The 21973-nt window shown below is 44.4% G+C and overlaps 1 protein-coding gene across 1 annotated transcript; it reads right to left on the bottom strand.

Annotated features, from left to right (window-relative positions):
* Positions 1-383: 383 nt before the first annotated feature.
* On the bottom strand, positions 384-4785 carry LOC138353934 (uncharacterized). The gene is made up of 4 exons (XM_069307367.1): positions 4626-4785; positions 4390-4464; positions 4034-4267; positions 384-1611 (listed from the first exon to the last, which is right to left on the bottom strand). The coding sequence occupies exons 1-4, from the start codon at positions 4783-4785 to the stop codon at positions 1541-1543; spliced, it is 540 nt and encodes a 179-aa protein (XP_069163468.1). The 3' UTR covers positions 384-1540.
* Positions 4786-21973: the final 17188 nt, after the last annotated feature.

A 21973-nucleotide genomic window follows, 5' to 3' on the forward strand; every position in this document is an offset into this window, starting at 1 on the left:
GTCACTGCGTTGTGACGTGATTCTATCATTCCCTTAGGGTTCGAGCGGTCTAACATGCACTCAAAGTCATAAAAGCACATGGGACTAGGACCATATCCCCGTCCATAGTTACGGAAAGTAATCTTCCTCTCTGGTGGGTAAAAATAAAGAGTCTGATGTACTTTGCATGTACTTTCATGACTCTGCATGCGATCTGCTGGGAGTGATATCATACAACAATGACAAAAGCTCTGATGACTTGGGATGCGATCTCCATGATCTCGCATATTACGCACATATTGGTTAAAATCCTTAATTAATTCTAAGTGTTGAGCTTCCAACATCAGCAATGGTATGACATCTGTATATCCCCCTCTTTCCTTCCTAGCTAGTGTAATGTAGTGTCGTTGTCGTTGTCGCATAGCATTTTCATCTCTTTCTAGTGAATAGATGAATATACTGACTTTATTCATTATCTCTACCTTGTGAATGCCCTCAAACGTCACTGCAGAATTGACATCTGCTGGCCAATTAATGTGTCTTAGACACCATCTCGCTTCTCCACACCGTTTATGAATATTATCTAGATGCATCCCCTTAGCTAAACATTTATAAGCAGCAACACACTGCATAAGGCAAATATCAGCCTCTCCCTCTGGATTGAAAACCAACTGCTTTCCACGCAATGTTCAGGATAGGCTACATGAGAGCCTAATCTTATCGGGTGTTCAATCTGACCACAGATAATGTAAAACCCTGTGAGCCGCTCAACCAAGACATTGGAGCCCTCTCTCTCTTCCAAGTACTGAGATATTTTCCCTGTCAATTCGGCAGCCCAAAAATCAATAAGTGTATCTACGTCCTCTAGAGTTACTGTTCGCCCCTCACCCCGTATGGGAAAGCCGTCGTTATTCATAGGATCCAATAGATTCTCCTCCTCTTCTCTGTCTTGTTGTACATTTAAATTCCGCACAATTATAGTGATGTCTGGGTAAATTAGGAGTGATGGATGTTGTGGGGAGAAAAGGGATCGAATCTCATTAATGAAAAATTAACTGTATGTTCTCAGATAGAGTCCTGGGGAGGTGTTAACATGTTCTGGTATGGAGAATGAAAGCCGAATATAACCGCCATTATAGTTATCAATTCGATCCAGTAGCTGAGGTTGAATTTCTAGCGCAGGTTGGGGAGAGGGAGAGAGAGGTGGTGGGGGTGTTGGGAGAGGGCTAGGGGGGTGGGGGGTGGTGATAGTCCCCCTCCGAGATGAATGGGCGACACTGCATGTTCAGCTATTACGCCAGACGGTGCTAACCAGTCAGAATTGACAGACGCTGACGAGTCAAAGTCTGCTGAGCTGTCGTCTGAGTCAAGGCTATTCTCATGGACTGTGATGCTGTTGTTAACGGTAGTGTTCTCACCGCTGCTGCTGCTGCTGCTGCTGCAGCTGTCGCTGATTCATTGGGGTAAGGGGCTGGGGGAGGAACTGGGGGGTTGAGTGAGCGCATGAACGACCCCTCCCCTCCCTGTGAGCTGAGGGGTGCGAGCCGGGTATGGGTAATGTTCACTCTGCTGAGTTGGGTGTGTCACTCTCAGCGCTGCTGGATATCAAATCTATGCACAGCGGTGTAGCATCTGTAAAAAAAAGAAAAACATATTATCTCTAGAAAGAATGAAGGCATATATATATATATATATATATATATATATATATATATATATATATATATATATATATATATATATATATATATATATATATGTCGTACCTAGTAGCCAGAACTCACTTTTCAGCCTACTATGCAAGGCCCGATTTGCCTGATAAGCCAAGTTTTCATGAAATAATTGTTTTTCGACTACCTAACCTACCTAACCTAACCTAACCTAACTTTTTCGGCTACCTAACCTAACCTAACCTAACTTTTTCGGCTACCTAACCTAACCTATAAAGATAGGTTAGGTTAGGTTAGGTAGGGTTGGTTAGGTTCGATCATATATCTACGTTAATTTTAACTCCAATAAAAAAAAATTGACCTCATACATAATGAAATGGGTAGCTTTATCATTTCATAAGAAAAAAATTTGAGAAAATATATTAATTCATGAAAACTTGGCTTATTAGGCAAATCGGGCCTTGCATAGTAGGCTGATAAGTGCGTTCTGGCTACTAGGTACGACATATATATATATATATATATATATATATATATATATATATATATATATATATATATATATATATATATATATATATATATGTCGTACCTAGTAGCCAGAACTCACTTCTCAGCCTACTATTCAAGGCCCGATTTGCCTAATAAGCCAAGTTTTCCTGAATTAATATATTTACTAAAAAATTTTTCTTATGAAATGATAAAGCAACCCTTTTCTCTATGTATGAGGTCAATTTTTTTTTATTGGAGTTAAAATTAACGAAGATATATGACCGAACCTAACCAACCCTACCTAACCTAACCTAACCTATATTTATAGGTAAGGTTAGGTTAGGTAGCCAAAAAAAGCTAGGTTAGGTTAGGTTAGGTAGGTTAGGTAGACGAAAAAACATTAATTCATGAAAACTTGGCTTATTAGGCAAATCGGGCCTTGAATAGTAGGCTGAGAAGTGCGTTCTGGCTATTAGGTACGACATATATATATATATATATATATATATATATATATATATATATATATATATATATATATATATATATATATATATATATATATATATGTCGTACCTAGTAGCCAGAACGCACTTATCAGCCTACTATGCAAGGCCCGATTTGCCTAATAAGCCAAGTTTTCATGAATTAATATATTTTCTCAAATTTTTTTCTTATGAAATGATAAAGCTACCCATTTCATTATGTATGAGGTCAATTTTTTTGTATTGGAGTTAAAATTAACGTAGATATATGATCGAACCTAACCAACCCTACCTAACCTAACCTAATCTATCTTCATAGGTTAGGTTAGGTTTGGTAGCGGAAAAAGTTAGGTTAGGTTAGGTTAGGGTAGGTAGGTTAGGTTGTCGAAAAAACATTAATTCATGAAAACTTGGCTTATTAGGCAAATCGGGCCTTGCATAGTAGGCTGAGAAGTGCGTTCTGGCTACTAGGTACGACAGAGGTAATGTTCACTCTGCTGAGTTGGGTGTGTCACTCTCAGCGCTGCTGGATTTCAAATCTATGCACAGCGGTGTAGCATCTGTAAAAAAAAGAAAAACATATTATCTCTAGAAAGAATGAAGGCATATATATATATATATATATATATATATATATATATATATATATATGCGAACAAGCCTGAATGGTCCCCAGGACAATATGCAACTGAAAACTCACACCCCAGAAGTGACTCGAACCCATACTCCCAGGAGCAACACAACTGGTATGTACAAGACGCCTTAATCCACTTGACCATCACGACCGGACAAAATGAGGTGATAGCCGAGGCTATTTGAACCACCCCACCGCCGGCACTCGGATAGTAATCTTGGGCATAGCATTTTACCAAATCACCTCATTCTTTGGGGCACACGTGTTTGTCCGGTCGTGATGGTCAAGTGGATTAAGGCGTCTTGTACATACCAGTTGTGTTGCTCCTGGGAGTATGGGTTCGAGTCACTTCTGGGGTGTGAGTTTTCAGTTGCATATTGTCCTGGGGACCATTCAGGCTTGTTCGCATTTGTGTTCCTCACGTGTGCCCCAAAGAATGAGGTGATTTGGTAAAATGCTATGCCCAAGATTACTATCCGAGTGCCGGCGGTGGGGTGGTTCAAATAGCCTCGGCTATCACCTCATTTTGTCCGGTCGTGATGGTCAAGTGGATTAAGGCGTCTTGTACATACCAGTTGTGTTGCTCCTGGGAGTATGGGTTCGAGTCACTTCTGGGGTGTGAGTTTTCAGTTATATATATATATATATATATATATATATATATATATATATATATATATATATATATATATATATATATATATATAGGTGAGGGAACAGACTAGTGGGAATTAATATTTTTAGGAAATAGAGTGAAATAAGACAGTATTAACTTATGTCCTGGTGTGGAGGTTGAGCAGGTGTGAGGGTATGAATCCTTAACGTTGTGTTAACTGGGCGTGATATTGTCTCATAGCCCTCCATCTGGCGGCGCTGCTGCCCTTGTTGAAGGGGCGGGGGATGGCCACAAGTGACATCTGCTCTCCTTAGCTCAGTGTAGGACGGATGGGATACCGACTCGATGACGTCTATCTGCTCCCTCCGTCGATTGAGGTAAGGATTATAACCTGAAATGGAACAAAATGATATTCAACACAGGTGAATGGGGAAAATATGTTTATTATGCATGTGTGCTTGCTTGTAAGTGGATGTAATACAGGTAAGAAGTATATTTATATATGATTCTCACGTTTATGTGAAGTTTCATTCCGACGATGACCTCGAGGGGCAGGTGAGCAGTAAGGACACTTCACTGTATTGTAAACTGAATTGAAAAAACAACATATTTAAGTGTGTGGAATGTAATAGCCCGAATGAGTAAATATTCTCACACTATAAGAGAGAGAGAATAGTTTACACACGCGATATTTCACCTGTGGATGGAATAAAATGAACTGTGGAATATTAAATAAGAATAACACTCACGATTATCACAGAAAGTCTGCTGACATCGCTTGCATTTGATGGTGTGATGGCCTAGGGGTGGTTTTTCACAGCTTGTGCACTGAAGACGACATAGTTGATTTGGTGATGGAATATAGAACACACCGCATTTCATGCAGGCTGTTAAGATTCGTTTTTCCATGATGCGGAGCTGTATGGTGTGTGTGTGTAGCGAATGAAGACTCACAGTGAACTAACGTCGCGTTTGTGTGTGTGAGGAGAGGGAAACGATCCCGGTCAAATGAGAAGTGATTGATGGTGGGCAGGTGAGGGGCAGCTGGCGGAAGTAAGAACAACGTTCCTCCTTAACGGATCCGCAGTGGCGGGAGAGACCTGCTGGGGTGAACATCTCCAAGACCTCTCTGAAGACATTGAAAAACGATTAAGGCAAATAGACCACATCCGCAAGAGGCTGCTCTCTCATACCCCCCCTCAACACTTACGGCATCCTGTAGGGGAAACTAATGGACGTCAATGATATCCTCTCAGGTATGGGGGGCTCCCCTCTCCCTACACAACATAACCTACATACTCCTCCTCCTCCTCCTCCTCCTGTCTATATGACTGCATGCCATCCACATAGCTTCCATCCCCTACCCAACATGACTCTCTCAAGTGACGCCTGGCCAGACGCCACATGTCATAACATCCGGGGAAACCTTTGAGATGATGTACACATGCCCACATACTTATCCTCCCTTCCCCTCTTACCTACATGACCCACAAAGTCCTCCTGACGGTACCCTCCCTTACATTTTTCCCCTGTGACCCACAACGTCCCCCCTGATGCAACCCGTCCCATTCTACGGACTCCCACACCACTTTTGACTATGACCGAGTTCGATCCCTGAGGTTCTCCTCGGGTTTGGGACGGTCGTAGTCACATATTTCACTACTCTCCCCACCATTTCCCCCTCACCCATCTCCTCAGCCACCCAACCATTCCCCACTCCCCTGTCCCCTTTGTCCTCCCCACCATTCTCCATTTCCCCTCATCCTCTCGTCCCACCATCCCAAACTCCCCCGTCCCCTTGTCCTTCCTTACCATTACTCTTTCCTTTGTCCCCTCATCCTCCCCACCATCTTTCACTTCCGTCCCCTCGTCATCCACACCACTCCCCACTCCCTCGTCCGATGCCTTCCCAAATGGTCTGATATTCCCATCAGAAAATTGGGAACATCAAGTGATCTGATGTTCCAATCACTGAAATATAAGAAAAACAGTTAAAAAATGAAATGACAATATAAAAAAAAAACTATACTCACGAAATGAATGGTATGGTAAACAACACAGCTCAATTCCAACGCAGTTCACGCAAAATAAATAAATGAAAATGGAAAATAATCAAAATCTATGAAAATTCAATTTATCAATGCAATCACAAACATTGAAATGGAATTGTAACATATTTATTATAGCATGTGTGTTGCTCTTACATGCAACAGATGGCGCTGTTTTTCAAGAAAAAGCATAGTTTTACCTGTCACAGGAGTGGCATCTATACTTATACCTACGAAATGAACGGTATGGCAAACAACACACCTCAATTCCAACACAAACACAAACAAATTCACACAAATGTCACACAAACTAATTCAATAAAAAATAAAATATATCGAAATCTATGAAAATAAATTTTATCATTGCAATCGGAAACAATGAAATGGAATTCGTGACATATTTAGTATAGCGAGCATGTTGCTATTATGTGCAACAGATAGCGCTGTTTTTCAAAAACGCATGTCTTAACCTGTCACAGGGGTGGCATCTATATAGTAGGTATATAAAAAGACGTGCCTAATTGAATGCAACGTTGTGTCAAAATTTCAAAGCAATCGGCGAAGAACTTTCGGAGATTTCAGTGCGTGTTGCTCTTACGTCCAACTGATGGCGCTGTTCTAAAAAAAGCGTGTTTTTTCTTGTCACATGTGAGGCATGTATATAGTAGATGTATAAATAGACGCGCCTTGTGTAAATGAATTGTGTCGAATGCAACGTTGTGTCAAAATTTCAAAGCAATCGGTAAAGAGGTTTCGAAGATTTCCCTCACATGAAAAACACATGAAAAACACAGTTTTCAGAAAAAGCATGTTTTTTTTACCATCACAGACCTGACATCTATAAAGTATGTATATAAAAACCTACTCGGGTGCGAATGGAACGTTGTGTGAAAATTTCAAATCAATTGGTGAAGAACTTTTGGAGATTAGCGGTTATGCACTCACGAACATTTACATTTTTATTTATATAAATGAGTAGGAGCCATGAGGAGGATTCTATACCCACTAACTTGGTACCCCCAAGCTATCACCATAAAAAAGCCACGCCACAACATGGTCAAGAGCAATGCAACTTATGATACCAGTGAATCCTCTAAGGTTCCTGAGGCTTACAACTGAAGCAAAATTAGCGTTTCAAGCATGGTGTACAAAGGATTTTCTCATTATTACATTACGGTAATGTGATTTCATTGTACATTTTTATTGTTAGTAATGGTAATGTCTTCTCAGACATAATAACATAGGATAAAAAACCTTGGGAGTTATGGGATGTGAATTGAGCGAGATATCCAGGAACTTTGTTTCCTGAGTAGTATGGATATGGGTGACTATGTGCAGGTTGTGCCCTGCTCTTTGTATACTTTTTGTCTTTGCCATTATGGTATTCGTGTATTCTTCCTGTCATTTTTCTGTAATTATGATGTGGCACTCTGGTGCCTCTTCTTTTATGCTTAACTTTATATGCCTTGCTTCTGCCTGTTAATCATGTGTATGTATTTTGTATTTTTGTTTGCGTTAACGCTTCCCAGATCTGTTTGTGTTACTTGCTGTTCTGTTGTTGTCATGTTACTGTACTGTTCACGGTTTTGTCTTTATTTGTTCTGGTGGTTCGGCACCCTTGCTTTTATTATTGTATTTATTTGTATTTTTCCATTATATTATATATATATATATATATATATATATATATATATATATATATATATATATATATATATATATATATATATATATATATATATATATATATATATATATATATATGTCGTACCTAATAGCCAGAACGCACTTCTCAGCCTACTATTCAAGGCCCGATTTGCCTAATAAGCCAAGTTTTCATGAATTAATGTTTTTTCGTCTACCTAACCTACCTAACCTAGCTTTTTTTGGCTACCTAACCTAACCTTACCTATTAATATAGGTTAGGTTAGGTTAGGTAGGGTTGGTTAGGTTCGGCCATATATCTACGTTAATTTTAACTCCAATAAAAAAAATTGACCTCATACATAGAGAAAAGGGTGGCTTTATCATTTCATAAGAAAAAAATTATAGTAAATATATTAATTCAGGAAAACTTGGCTTATTAGGCAAATCGGGCCTTGAATAGTAGGCTGAGAAGTGAGTTCTGGCTACTAGGTACGACATATATATATATATATATATATATATATATATATATATATATATATATATATATATATATATATATATATATATATATATATATATATAAAAGATGCTCGCTGACTCGGCGCTCTCACTTCACCAAGTGGGACTTGTAAACAACCCGAGCAAGGGCAGGATGCGTTGTGGTTAACTGTTAATTTAACCTAGAATATTTTGGTAATTCTGGAGCCAAAACAGCCAACTGAATTTCCTAAACCAATAAAACTATTTCTTCACACCCAGACAATTCCACTTGAGTAGTGGGGAAGCTTATATATAACCAGAGGTACGTCCAAAGCCGAGAACACTCCAAGCTCACCTTCCACTCTCCAAAGTATTAGGTTCAATAGAGATATATAGTTTGTTGGCCAATTTATCAATGCCTTAATTTAGACAAAAGTTGGAACGGTTATAAGTGTGACACAACACCAAAATAGGTTGGTGCCGATTGTTGCATAGTTCCACCCTTCCTCATTACCTGATCATACTTACCTATTTGTACCTATTTGGTCGACAGTACCATTATGTAGTGATGGACTAACAGTAAACTAATTTTTGAAATATTAATTTCACAGTCCGCAAAAAGCTAAAATCAAAACATAAAAATTTCCATTCCTAGTACTGCACCTATATGTAGTACATTAGGCCTAAAATCGCGAGAATTAAGCCTGGGATTGCTAGCAAAGGTTAGGATAGGTAAGCTTATACATGAAAGTTATTATTGAAAAAGTTTCCAGTTTGCAAAATTCATTACTACAAAAAGGGAAATTTCTGGTGGTCCATCACAACATATTGGTAGTGTCGACCAAATAGTTACTAAAAGAACTATTACAATCAGAAGAAAGTCAATATTGTTACCTTAACCATGAACTATGAGTGTGTGTTGACAGTCACAAATCGCATTGGTAAAGTGTGGTACAATTTTCATATTTATTCATATAAATTTCATACAATTTTCATATTTTTTACGTTAATTAAAAGTCTAGAATATTCCCGTCTGCAGGAGATGTGAGTGGAAGACAGTGTGGTCAGCAGAGCTGGGTACAAGCACTCGGATACCTCCTTCAAATCAAGATAAGTCTTTTAAAGCAAATTCTAAACATGTCTTCATCTAAGCACGGAACATGACGTCATTAATTCGTCTCTTCAACTGGGGGCCAAGGTTTGAGGGTTGTGATGGTGTAAAGTTTCCAGAACGATAACTGGTGACCATGGTGTACAGTCTGTGATGGTGGAGAGTTACCAGGACGCTAACTGGTGACAATGGTGTTCAGACTGGGATGGTTTAGAGTTCCCAGGACCCTAAATTGTGACCATGGTATACAGACTGGGATGGTTTAGAGTTCCCAGCACGCTAACTGGTGACCATGGTCTAGAGACTGCGATTAAGGAGATACCTGGTTGATGGGGTTCTGGGAGTTCTTCTACTCCCAAAGCCCAGACCGAGGCCAGAATTGACTTGTGAGAGTTTGGTCCACCAGGCTGTTGCTTGGAACGGCCCTCAGGCCCAAACCCGTTCTCGCACTTTCTTACAGTCAATATTGACTTATTAAATAAGTGTATATGTTTCATACTATTTTTTGTGAATATTTTAGTTTACCTTGAAAAGCTTCATAGAAAACATCGACCTTACCTAACCTTCTTAGTATGTTAAGATAAGCATCTTATTGCTTCGTAATTACAATTATTACTTAACCTATACCTATAATTGGTTAAGTAATAATTGTAATTATGAAGCAATAAGATGCTTATCTTAACATACTAAGAAGGTTAGGTAAGGTCGGTGTTTTCTATGAAGCTTTTCAAGGTAAACTAAAATATTCACAATAAATTAGTATGTCACATATGCACGTATTTAATAAGTCAATATTGACTATAAGAAAGTGCGAGAACGGGTTGCAGGCCCACATACCCACCACAGCCCGGTTGGTCCGGCACTCCTTGAAGGAAACAATCTAGTTTCCTCTTGAAGATGTCCACGGTTGTTCCTGTAATATTTCTGATGCTCACTGGTAATCAAAATAGAGATTTTAAATGTAGTTATTGTCCTTGTATATAAGTCACCGGAGGCAAACCCTCAGCAGTTAAAAGACCAACTAATGAAAATAGAACACTGCTTGGAAAACCTCACAAATCCAGCTCCGAACATCATCCTGCTTGGGGACTTCAACCTACGGCACCTGAAATGGAAGCACCTGGCTAATACAGTAATATCAGAAAGAATACCAGGAAGTAGCCTAAATGAACAGGCACATGCAAATGACCTGCTACGGATGTGCGACATTTTTGCCTTAAACCAGTAAATAGTAGAACCAACTAGGAAGGAGAACACGCTGGACCTCATTTTCACTAATAATGATGAATTGATCAGGAACATAATGATTACAAATACCTGTTACTCAGATCACAACTTAATTGAAGTTATGACAACCATGGGGAGTAGACCTTCAAAACCAGTCCAGATTCCCGGTGGAGGAGATTTCAGCAAATTCAACTTCAATAATAAACAGATAAACTGGGAGCAAATAAACCAGGACATCACAGAAATAAACTGGGAAGAACAGCTAGAAAATGCAAACCTGAACCAGTGCCTGGAAAAAATAAGCTCAGTAGCACTAGAAATATGTTCAAACCGCATACCTCTAAGAAAACAGAGGAAGAGATGCAGATTGGAACGGGAACGTCGTTCCGTATATAGGCAAAGAAAACGAATCGCGGAACAACTTGAGAGTCGCACCCTATCTCAAGAACGGCGAAGAAGGTTAGGTAGAGAAATAGAAACAATTGAACGGAAGCTACAAGAATCATACAAAACCCAGGAGAGGCAAAGAGAGCAAAAGGCCATCAGTGAAATAGAAAGAAATCCTAAATATTTATTCTCCTATGCAAAATCAAGATCAAAAACCACATTTAGTATCGGGCCCCTGCGAAAGGGAGATGGAACTTTCACCGATGACAACAAAGAAATGAGCGAGCTACTGAGGACGCAGTACGACTCTGTTTTCAGCGAGCCATTAAACACACTAAAGATTGATAACCCAAATGAATTTTTCATGGATACGATACCAACATCAAGTCATATATCAGACGTCACCCTATCCCCACTGGATTTTGAAGAAGCCATAAACAGTATGCCTATGCACTCTGCACCAGGCCCGGATTCTTGGAACTCCATATTCATAAAGAACTGTAAAAAAACACTATCGCAGGCCCTCCACATTCTGTGGAGACAAAGCCTAGATACTGGCGTTATTCCTGATATACTAAAAACAGCAGAGATAGTACCACTTCATAAAGGAGGAAATAAGGCAGAGGCAAAAAACTACAGACCGATAGCGCTAACATCGCACATCATAAAAATTTTTGAGAGTGCTAAGAAGTAAAATCACAAAATACATGGAATCACAGCAACTCCATAACCCCGGACAACATGGTTTCAGAACAGAGCGCTCTTGCCTGTCGCAGTTGCTGGACCACTTTGATATGGCATTAGATGCTATGGAAGACAAACATAACGCGGATGTAATTTACACAGATTTCGCAAAAGCTTTTGATAAATGTGACCATGGTGTTATTGCACATAAAATGCGTTCAAAAGGAATTACCAGAAAAATAGGCAGATGGATCTACAATTTCCTGACCAACAGAACCCAATGTGTAATAGTCAACAAAATAAAATCCAGCCCATCAACCGTGAAGAGCTCAGTCCCCCAGGGTACTGTGCTTGCTCCAGTACTTTTTCTCATCCTCATTTCGTACATAGACAAGAACACAACCTATAGCACTGTATGATCCTTTGCAGATGACACTAGGATCTTCATGAGAGTAGGCAACATAGAGGACACGGCGAACCTCCAGTCAGATGTAGATCAGGTCTTTCTATGGGCTACAGAAAATAATATGGTGTTTAACGAAGATAAGTTCCAGCTCATGCGCTATGGAAAAAATGAAAATATAAAAACGGAAACCACGTACAAAACTCAGGCAAATCATAACATAGAACGAAAAGGCAATGTAAAGGATCTGGGTGTACTCATGTCGGAAGATCTTACCTTTAAAGAACACAATAAAGTAGCCGTCACAACTGCAAGAAAAATGACAGGTTGGATAACAAGAACTTTTCACACTAGAGATGCTATACCGATGATGATACTTTTCAAAACGCTTGTGCTCTCTAGAGTGGAGAACTGCTGCACAATGACAGCACCTTTCAAAGCTGGAGAAATTACTGACTTGGAGAGCGTGCAGAGATCCTTTACTGCTAGAATCCACTCAGTAAAACATCTAAACTATTGGGACCGACTAAAGAGCCTAAAACTGTACTCCCTTGAGCGCAGGCGGGAGAGGTACATAATAATTTACACGTGGAAAATATTAGAGGGGCTGGTCCCAAACCTGCACACAGAAATAACATCACATGAGACCAGAAGACATGGCAGGATGTGCAGAATACCCCCGTTGAAAAACAGAGGTGCAACAGGTACTCTGAGAGAGAACTCTATCAACATCAGAGGTCCGAGACTGTTCAACACGCTTCCACATAAGGGGCATAACTGGCCGACCCCTCACAGTGTTCAAGAAAGAACTGGATAAGCACCTCCAAAGGATACCTGATCAACCAGGCTGTGACTCGTACGTCAGGCTGCGAGCAGCCGCGTCCAACAGCCTGGTTGATCAGTCCGGCAACCAGTAGGCCTGGTCGACGACCGGGCCGCGGGGACGCTAAGCCCCGGAAGCACCTCAAGGTCAAGGTAGGACGTTGAACAACCGTGGACCTCTGATATTCATACAGTGTTCTCTGATTGTGCCCATGGCACCTCTGCTCTTCACTGGTTCTATTCTGCATTTTCTTTCATGTCGTTCACTCCAGTACATTGTTATTTTACTGTGCAGATTTGGGACCTGTCCCTCCAGTATTTTCCATGTGTATATTATTTGGTATCTCTCTCGTCTCCTTTCTAGTGAGTACATTTGGAGAGCTTTGAAACTACCCCAATAATTTAGGTGCTTTATCTCGTCTATGCGTTCCGTATATGTTCTCTGTATTACCTCAATTTCAGCAATCTCTCCTGCTCTGAAGGGGGAAGTGAGTACTGAGCAGTACTCAAGACGGGGCAACACAAGTGATTTGAAGAGTACAACCATTGTGATGGGATATCTGAATTTGAAGATTCTCGTAATCCATCCAAATAATTTTTCTGGCTGATGCAATACTTGCTCGGTTATGCACCCTAAACGATAGGTCGTCGGACATCATTATTCCCAAATCCTTGACATGCTGTTTTCCTACTATAGGCAGATTCGGTTTTGTTTTGTACCCTGTATTTTGTTTAAGAGCCTCATTTTTACCGTATCTGAGTACCTGGAACTTATCATCGTTAAATATCACGTTATTTTCTGCTGCCCCCCCCCCCTCCCCCCCAAAAAAAATGAAACCCAATCGAAAGTAAGTAAGTAATTATCAAAAGAAGGCACCAAACCGAGAAGGCTATGTAGCACCATCATATGCGCAAAATAATCAGAGGGCGCTAAATATCACCAAGGATGCCAATACGAGAACAAAAACGCAAAATGCGAACGATATCAAAAGTATCCGAGTCACCAAGAATTCTATTGAGGGACAGGTGACCGCGAGGGGCGGTCGGAAAGCAAGACACACGCTCGTCCTGGAAGTCAGGACATTCAAGAAGGACATGCACGACCGTAAGAGGGACAATGCAACTAGGACAATAAGGAGCAGGGCGGTGCTCCATCACGTGACCATGGGTTAAGCGAGTATGGCCAATACGCAATCTCGCCAGAGCAGTTTCCCACCGCCGGTTACGGTGGAAGGAGGACGGCCACGAGGAAACACAACATTTAAGAGTACGTAGCTTATTACCAGTAAGAGACAACCAAGAAGCCTGCCAACGGGTAAGAACTGAGGAATGGATAACCGGGTAAAAGTCGGAATACGGAACGCCTTTATGAGAGATGGGACAAGAGCGGACAGCTTCCTTGGCGGCAGCATCCGCACGCTCATTTAAAGACACACCAATATGGCTGGGAACCCAACAAAACTCAACCAACTTAAATTTACTGTAAACAAGAAACAGCCAATGCTGGATCTCGACAACTACTGGATGAACCGGTTTAAAGGACCCGAGAGCCATGAGGGCACTACGAGAGTCAACAACAACTACAAAGGAGGACTGACAACGAGAAAGCAGGAGACGAAGAGTATAGAGAATAGCATAGAGTTCCGCTGTAAAGATGCTAGTCTCCGGAGGTAAGCGACACACATAAGTGCGATCAGGAAAAACAACAGAGTAGCCAACACCGTCCGCCGACTTAGACCCATCGGTGAAGACAGAAACGGAGCGGGAGTGAGAAGAAAAGTGCTCAAGGAAAAGGCGTTTTAGAACCGTAGGAGGGGTAAAAGCTTTAGTGATACGGGTCAAGGAAGAACAAAACCGCGGAAGAGGGACTCTCCACGGGGGCAAAGAAGGAACAACACGAGGAGAAACATTAGAAATACGAACGGAAAGAGAATCCTGGAGGCGAGATAACCGGACAGAAAGAGGGAGCTGGTGAAGAGGAACAGGAACCGCAGGAGGGGTAAAAGTTAAAGCACGACAGAGGCGAGAGGAAGGATGTTGTAAGGACCGCGCAAGATAGCGAATACAGTAGCGATCACGGCGGTCCTGGAGAGACAGGAAGCCAGTGTCAACATACAAGCTAAGGACGGGAGTCGAACGAAAGGCACCAGAACTGAGGCGCAACCCAGTATGATGCAAAGCATCAAGACGGCGAAGAGTAGAAGGAGAAGCAGACGAGTAAGCAGGGCAACCATAATCGAGCTTGGACAGGACAAGAGAGGAATGTAAAGCAAGGAGAGTGCTCCTATCTGCTCCCCAAGAAGTATGGGACAAGACCCGAAGGAGGGTAAGGGCCTTAGAGCACTCAACACGAAGGTAAGAGATATGGGGAGACCAAGACAAACGAGTGTCAAGGAATAACCCCAAAAGCTTTGCGGAATCTTTGTATTCAAGGGGATGACCATAAAGTGACAAAGAGGGACGAAGAACAACCCGTTTCCGCGTGAAAGTCATGGCACAAGTTTTAGAAGTAGAGAACTTGAAGCCATGATCGGTGGCCCAAGACGACACGGCATCAATTGCAAGTTGAAGCCGGCGCTGAAGGAGAGGCGAATCATCACCCTGACAGCAAAGGGTAAGATCATCGACATAGAGAGCGAAGAAGACACCAGAAGGAAGAGAAGAAAGAAGACCATTGAGGGCAACCAGAAAAAGAGTAGTGCTCAGAACACTACCCTGGGGCACACCTTCGTATTGCTGAAAAGAGGCAGAGAGCGCGGTACCAAGGCGCACCCGAAAGGAACGACGGGAGAGGAAGCTGCGGAGAAAGAGATGGAGACAACCACGAAGGCCAAAAGAATGAAGTTGAGATAAAATATGATATCTCCAAGTGGTGTCGTAAGCCTTTTCCAGGTCAAAAAGGACGGCAACAACGGAGGTCTTCGCAGCAAAAGCAGTACAAATATAGACCTCCAAGTTCACCAGGACATCTGTCGTGCTGCGGCACTTGCGGAAACCAAATTGAGAAGGGGAGAGGAGGTGATGGTGTTCCAGGAACTACATCAGACGAACGTTAACCATACATTCAAAGAGTTTGCAGACACAACTTGTGAGAGCAATAGGGCGAAAGTCCTTAGGGAAAGTACCCAGAGACCCCGGTTTGCGAACAGGGAGGACGACGGCATCGAGCCAGTCCTCAGGGACTGACAACGACTCCCAGATCCGATTATACAGACTCAGTAAATACTGAGACGTGCGCGGAGGGAGATGGCGAAGCATCTCATAATGAATACCATCGGAGCCCGCCGCCGTAGAACCGCAGAGGGCCAGGGCAGAACGAAGTTCAGAGAGAGAGAAGGGATCATTATAGGGAAGTTGAAGACGAGTGCAGAAATCTAAAGGACGAGACTCAAGGACAGGTTTATGAAGAAGAAAAGAATGGGGAAGATGAAGACCAGAGCTAACAGAAGAAAAGTGGGAACCCAGTACGGAAGCGACCTGCAACGGGTCCGCCACAAGAGTATCATGGAGGTGAAGGACCGGTGAAACATCGGGAATGAATTTACCCGCTATCTTGCGGATACGCTTCCAGATCTGGGCCAGAGGAGCTTCGGACGTAATTGTTGAGACATTAGATGCCCAACATTCACGTTTAGCCGTACGGATGGCCCTACGGGCCACCGCACTCGCTTTCCGAAAGAAAAGAAAAGAATCGGTCGTCTGCCTACGGTGGTGCCTCTTCCAGGCTGCACGCTTACAGCGGACAGCCCGAGCACAGTCCGCATTCCACCAGGGAACGCACTTCCGTGGACCCCGGGAGGAAGAGCGAGGGATAGAGCGGAGGGCAGCGTTGAAGACAGTGTCATGAAAAAGGAGGAGAGCGCAAGAGAGAGGCAGAAGGGAGAGGTCAGAGAGAGTAGCACTGAGGGAAAATAGGGTCCAGTCCGCCTTAGCAAACTGCCACCTAGGGAAAGAGAGGGAAGGGCGAAAAGAGAAAAAGGAAACAAGGATGGGGAAATGATCACTTCCATGGAGGTCATCAAGAACAAGTAAAGAGAAGAAGAGCAGAGAGAAAGATCAAGACAAGAAAGGGTGCGAGTCCGAGAGTCCAAATGAGTGGGCTCACCAGAATTCAGAAGAGACGGAAGAAGAGAGGAGAAACGGCTCAAGAAGGCGACCCCGGGTATTCGTCAGAACGTCACCCCAAAGAGAATGACGACAATTGAAGTCACCCAGCAGGAGCACAGGCTCCGGCAAGGAGTCTAGGAGATGTTTCAAATCAGGAAGAGAAAGCGGGACACTCGGGGGGAGATAAATGGAACAAACAGTGCACCATGTCCCCACAAAGACACGAGCAGGAGAACAATGGAGAGGTGAAGGAAAAAGTAAAGGAACAAAGGGAACATCAGCACGAATCAAAAGAGTAGAAGAATTAGAAGCCCCAGCAACAGCTGGGGGGGGGGGGAGAGAAAGGAATAGCCACGAAAACGACCAGGACGAGCACCAAGCATCGGCTCCTGGAGACAGACACAAAGGGGCGAAAACCGCGAAATCAGAAGTTGGAGTTCGAGGAAATTAGCGTAATAACCTCGAACGTTCCATTAAAGAATGGACAACAACGAGAAGAGAAAGGACAAAAAAAGAGAACAAGGAAGAAACAAAGGCGAAAGAGCAACAGAGCACGTTAAAGAATATCAGGGTCGGGATCAGGGTCAGCAAAGTCAGGGTTAGGGGGCATGGGTAAACTGAGCAAAGACGGAGGGAAGGAAACGGGAGAACAGATCAGAGGTGGGCAGGCGGGGTCCGGAGGAGGAGAAGGAAGAGGAGGAGACAACGGAGAGGAGCAGGCAAGGACGGCAGCAGGAAGTGGAGCGGTAGAAAGAGGGGAGCGTACCTCAGCAAGGGCAGCAACTGAGAGGGAAGCGGGGGGGGCTAAAGAAACCTCCATAGCAGGAACAGGGGGCGCAACCACCGAAATGGGAGGGGAAGGAGCGAGAGAGGCAGAAGTAGGGGCCGAGGAAGAAAGCGAAACCTACTTACCCGCCGGGGAGGAGGAAGGAGAGGAGCTAGGTTTACGCTTCTGACGTAAAGAGACAGGTGTTCCAGCAACCACGTACTGGGCAACGGATTCTAGCGTCTCAACAGGAGAAGCTGAACGAGAGCACACATGACGGCCGTTTGGAGAGCGATGGACATCAGCCCGCTCCGACAGGCGGCGGGGAGAGTCAAGAGACGGAGGTGAAGGATGGGAAGGAGGAACGGAGGGAGACGAGGATGAAGACACAGGAGACACGACAGACCGGGTAGAAGGAAGGGGAACCCCAGACAGAGGACCAGGAGGAGGATCCTTCGGGAGAGAACCCAAAGGAACAGAGGAGGGGGCAGTGGGCGCATCAGGGTCCAAGGCCCGGAAACGGTTGTGAGTCTGAGGAAGGCGGGAAGGACGAGGAGAGGAAGAGCGCAACACGCGAGCATAAGAGATATTAGCATAAGGCAGGAGCCGGCGAACCTGGCGTCTCGCCTCAGGAAAAGATAAACGCTCCCGGTGCTTCACGTTGAGGACGGCTGCCTCAAGCTTGTAATGGACACACGCACGGGAGAAGGCAGGATGGGCCTCACCGCAGTTGAGGCAACGAGCCTGGGGAGAAGTGCACTCCGACTTAGAGTGACCTTCGCCACCACACAAAGGACAGAGAGAGAGACAGTCCCGGAGCAGTGGAGGGCACCATGCCCAAACCTCCAGCACTTGTTGCAGAGCCGAGGAGAAGGAATGTACTCCTGGACAGAGCACCTGGCACCAGCAAGAATGACAGAGGGTGGAAGGGTCCTACCATCAAAGGTAATCTTTACAACCCGGAGGGGTTGACGGCGACTACCACGAGGAGGACGAGTAAACGTGTCCACCTGGAGAATAGAATGGCCCTGGGCAGCAAGGATATGTCGAATATCGTCGTGCCAGTCGCACAGGTCCCGAACACCGGTCGCAACATGGGGCGGGAGCAAAATAGTGCCAACACTGGCATTCAACTGAGCGTTCTTCGAGACCCGAACAGGGGTCTTGCCAAGGCAGGATAAGGCAGCCAAGCGGGAAGCAGCATCCTGAGAAGGAGCAGCAACGACACGTGTACCGAGATGAGTGGGGTTGAAAGTAATGGAGGCATCCACGGAATCAACGAGATGTCGATGGAGGGGGAAATCGTCAGGAGGCGCAGAATCAAGAGGGAGGAGATCAAAATATTTGGCCCACGAAGCGGGACCAAACAAGGCTTGATAGGTAGCAGAACTGGAAGGAATCGAGCGAGGGCGGCCGTGACGAGGACGGCGGTGAGAACCCCCAGAGAGAGAGGGGCGAAAAGGCGCAGTAGTTACAACTAGAGAAGGAGCCGCGCCAGGGGACGAGGTAGTCACCACTGGGGGCTTGGGGCTCGACCCAACCACAGAGGAGGGAGGGGAGCCAGGGGAAGGAGTCAGAGAGGCCAAAGGAGGAGCAAGGTCGGGACCCAATGCAGCGGAGGCTACAGAGCCCGGTCTTCCAATACGGACCGACTCGGGGGCTTGGTCGCCCACCCCACGAACCTGAGAAGGTAAACCAGAAGCAGCCGAAACAGGGGTTATCATCATTACAAAAAGAAGAATTCATTCACGAATGTGCCCCCACACCCACCATGGAGCCACAATTAGAGGCAGGACACCCAACAAGAAGCTATCGCCGATCTTGCCGGGGCCTCCTAGGGGTGCGTCGTGAGTATAAGCCCCACAAACGCCACCTTAAGAAACCGACAGTCCGTCGAGATCGGGTTCCGTGACGAAAGGGGGATTGACAATAAAAGGTTCCCCTCGCTCTCGACGTCGGGTACTACAGTTTTACGGGTGCAAGAGTATGCCTCCTCAAGCACCCGGGCGTCAAAATAGAAGAAGTCCAAGGGAAGAACCAGAACGAGCAAAAGGTCGGCAGGAAACGGCAAGCAGATAGGAGAAGAGGGGGGAGAAAAACGAAACAGAAGGAAAAGATGCCCAGCAGAATTGGAGAGGACGGCAGCAGGAGCACAAGGCTAGAAAAGGACAGAGGACTGTCCCAAGGAGCATCACACTCCGGCAGCCGCCCACTAAGCCCCCACACGGCGACAACGAGCTGAGCGGGGAGGGGGAACCCAATCGAAAGTAGAGTGCACAAGACGCTAACTGGTGACCATGGTGTCCAGCCTGTGATGGTGATGAGATCCCAAGACGCTAACTGGTGAAGAAGGTTTACAAACTGTGATAGTGGAGGGTTCCCAGGACTAATTGGTTCCTCTTATTGTTTGCTGATGGTGCAAATATTATGATTAAGACAGAGGAAGATAGAATGAGGCTACAAGATGATCTAGACAAACTGAGTGAATGATCAAACAAATGGCTACTAAAGTTCAACCCGAGTAAATGTAAGGGAATGAAACTAGGCAGTGAAAACAGGAGAACAGACGCAGGATACCGAATGGGAGATGACGTCCTTCATGAAACGGACAGAGAAAAAGATCTAAGAGTTGATATCAAGCCAAACCTGTCTTCTGATGCCCACATCAAAAGAATAACATCAGTGGCGTATGCAAGGCTGGATAACATCAGAACTGCCATCAGGAACCTGTGCAAGGAATCATTCAGAACCTTGTATATTGCATCTATAAGACCAATCTTGGAGTATGCGGCCACAACATGGAGCCCATAACTTGTCAAGCCCACAACGAAGCTGGAAAAAGTTCAGAGGTATGCCACTATAGGCTAGTCCCAGAACTAAGAGCAATGACACACAGGAATCACAATATATCGTGATGCATCAAATGAACATATCCACAAGGGATTTGTGGATTCGTGGACCTCCCCCCCCCCCCCCATAGTGGATTTGTTCATTTGATGCATCACGCTATTGTGATTTCTGTGTGTAATGAAGTAAGAGCGAAGAGGTAGAACAGCTTATTGATAGAGATCGAGTGCATGGGGGAATTGTGTACAACCCTGGTTTGTGTCTCGGAGAGGCTGCAGGATCGAAGTAAACTCAGTAGAACTTCTGGTTACAATTCTTTTGGCCATGTTGTAGCTCAGTCGATTAAGGCAGCGTCTGGGATCCTTCCGGACGTAGGTTCGAACCGTCGTCACGGCCCTTGTGGATTTGTTCTTTAGGAGGCATGAGTTACAGTGACAGGCTGCATGAAATGCACCTGACGGCACTGGAAGATAGAGGAGCAAGTGGAGACATGATCACTACCTGCAAAATTCTCAGAGGAATTGAGAAGGGGGGGTTAGAGAAAGATAAACTGTTTACCACGGGTGGTACGTGAACAAGGGGACTCAGGTAGAAACTGAATACCCAAATGAGCCACAGGGACGTTAGAAAGAACTTTTTCAGTGTCAGAGTAGTTAACAGATGGAATGCATTAGGCAGTGATGTGGTAGAGGCAGACTCCATACAGTTTCAAATGTAGATATGATAGAGCCCATTAGGCACAAGAATCTGTACACCAGTTGATTGGCAGTCGAGAGTCAGGACCAAAGAGCCAGAGCTCGACCCCTGCAAAGAAAACTAGGTGAGTATACACACACACACACACAAACAGTCTAGGGTCAGCTTTGATCGTGAGCAGACGTGTAGGGTCAGCGGTCCGCTTTAACCGAGGGAACAATAGGGTTCAAGGGAGCGGGTGTACTGTGCAGTGAGAATCGGGACAGTGTATATTGAACAGTGGCATTGTAATGCAACACATTGATCACATCTCGTGGTGAATTATCTTAGTGAATTTAGAGAAGATAGCTAGTGAAGATCGACTTCTTGAGGAAGCATCAGTCGCATCAGCCGGGACCCACGTGGAGACCTGAAGACCTCACAGGATTACCGACGTCACGCCATGTATTCACCTAGAGTGCTTGTGGGGGGCTGGCTGGTAAGTGTCTCTCATAAGTCTCCAACAGTGTACAAGGTTTATATAATATATCATAGACACTACTGCATTCCATTCAATAATACAATCGTAATAATACAATCGTGGTAGACAGGTAACAGGGACAGCAACTGGGAACTCACTGGGAGATGCAGGAAATGAGGATTACAATTAACAACCTGCAAAGTGAGCTGACATCAGCAAGGGAGGAGATAAGCCGCTAATCCTCCCCCACCCGCCGTAATCTGAAGACTACACCTCACCCATCTCTTAACCCCCCCATCTCACTCTCCCAACACACTCCCCCCCCACCACCACTCCCACTCTCCCAAAACACCCCCCCCCCCCACCACACCCACTCACACTAGGACTATTCTTGCTCTCTCTCTTGCTC

The sequence above is a fragment of the Procambarus clarkii genome, chromosome 60 (genome assembly GCF_040958095.1).
Source record: "Procambarus clarkii isolate CNS0578487 chromosome 60, FALCON_Pclarkii_2.0, whole genome shotgun sequence".
NCBI lineage: Eukaryota > Metazoa > Arthropoda > Malacostraca > Decapoda > Cambaridae > Procambarus > Procambarus clarkii.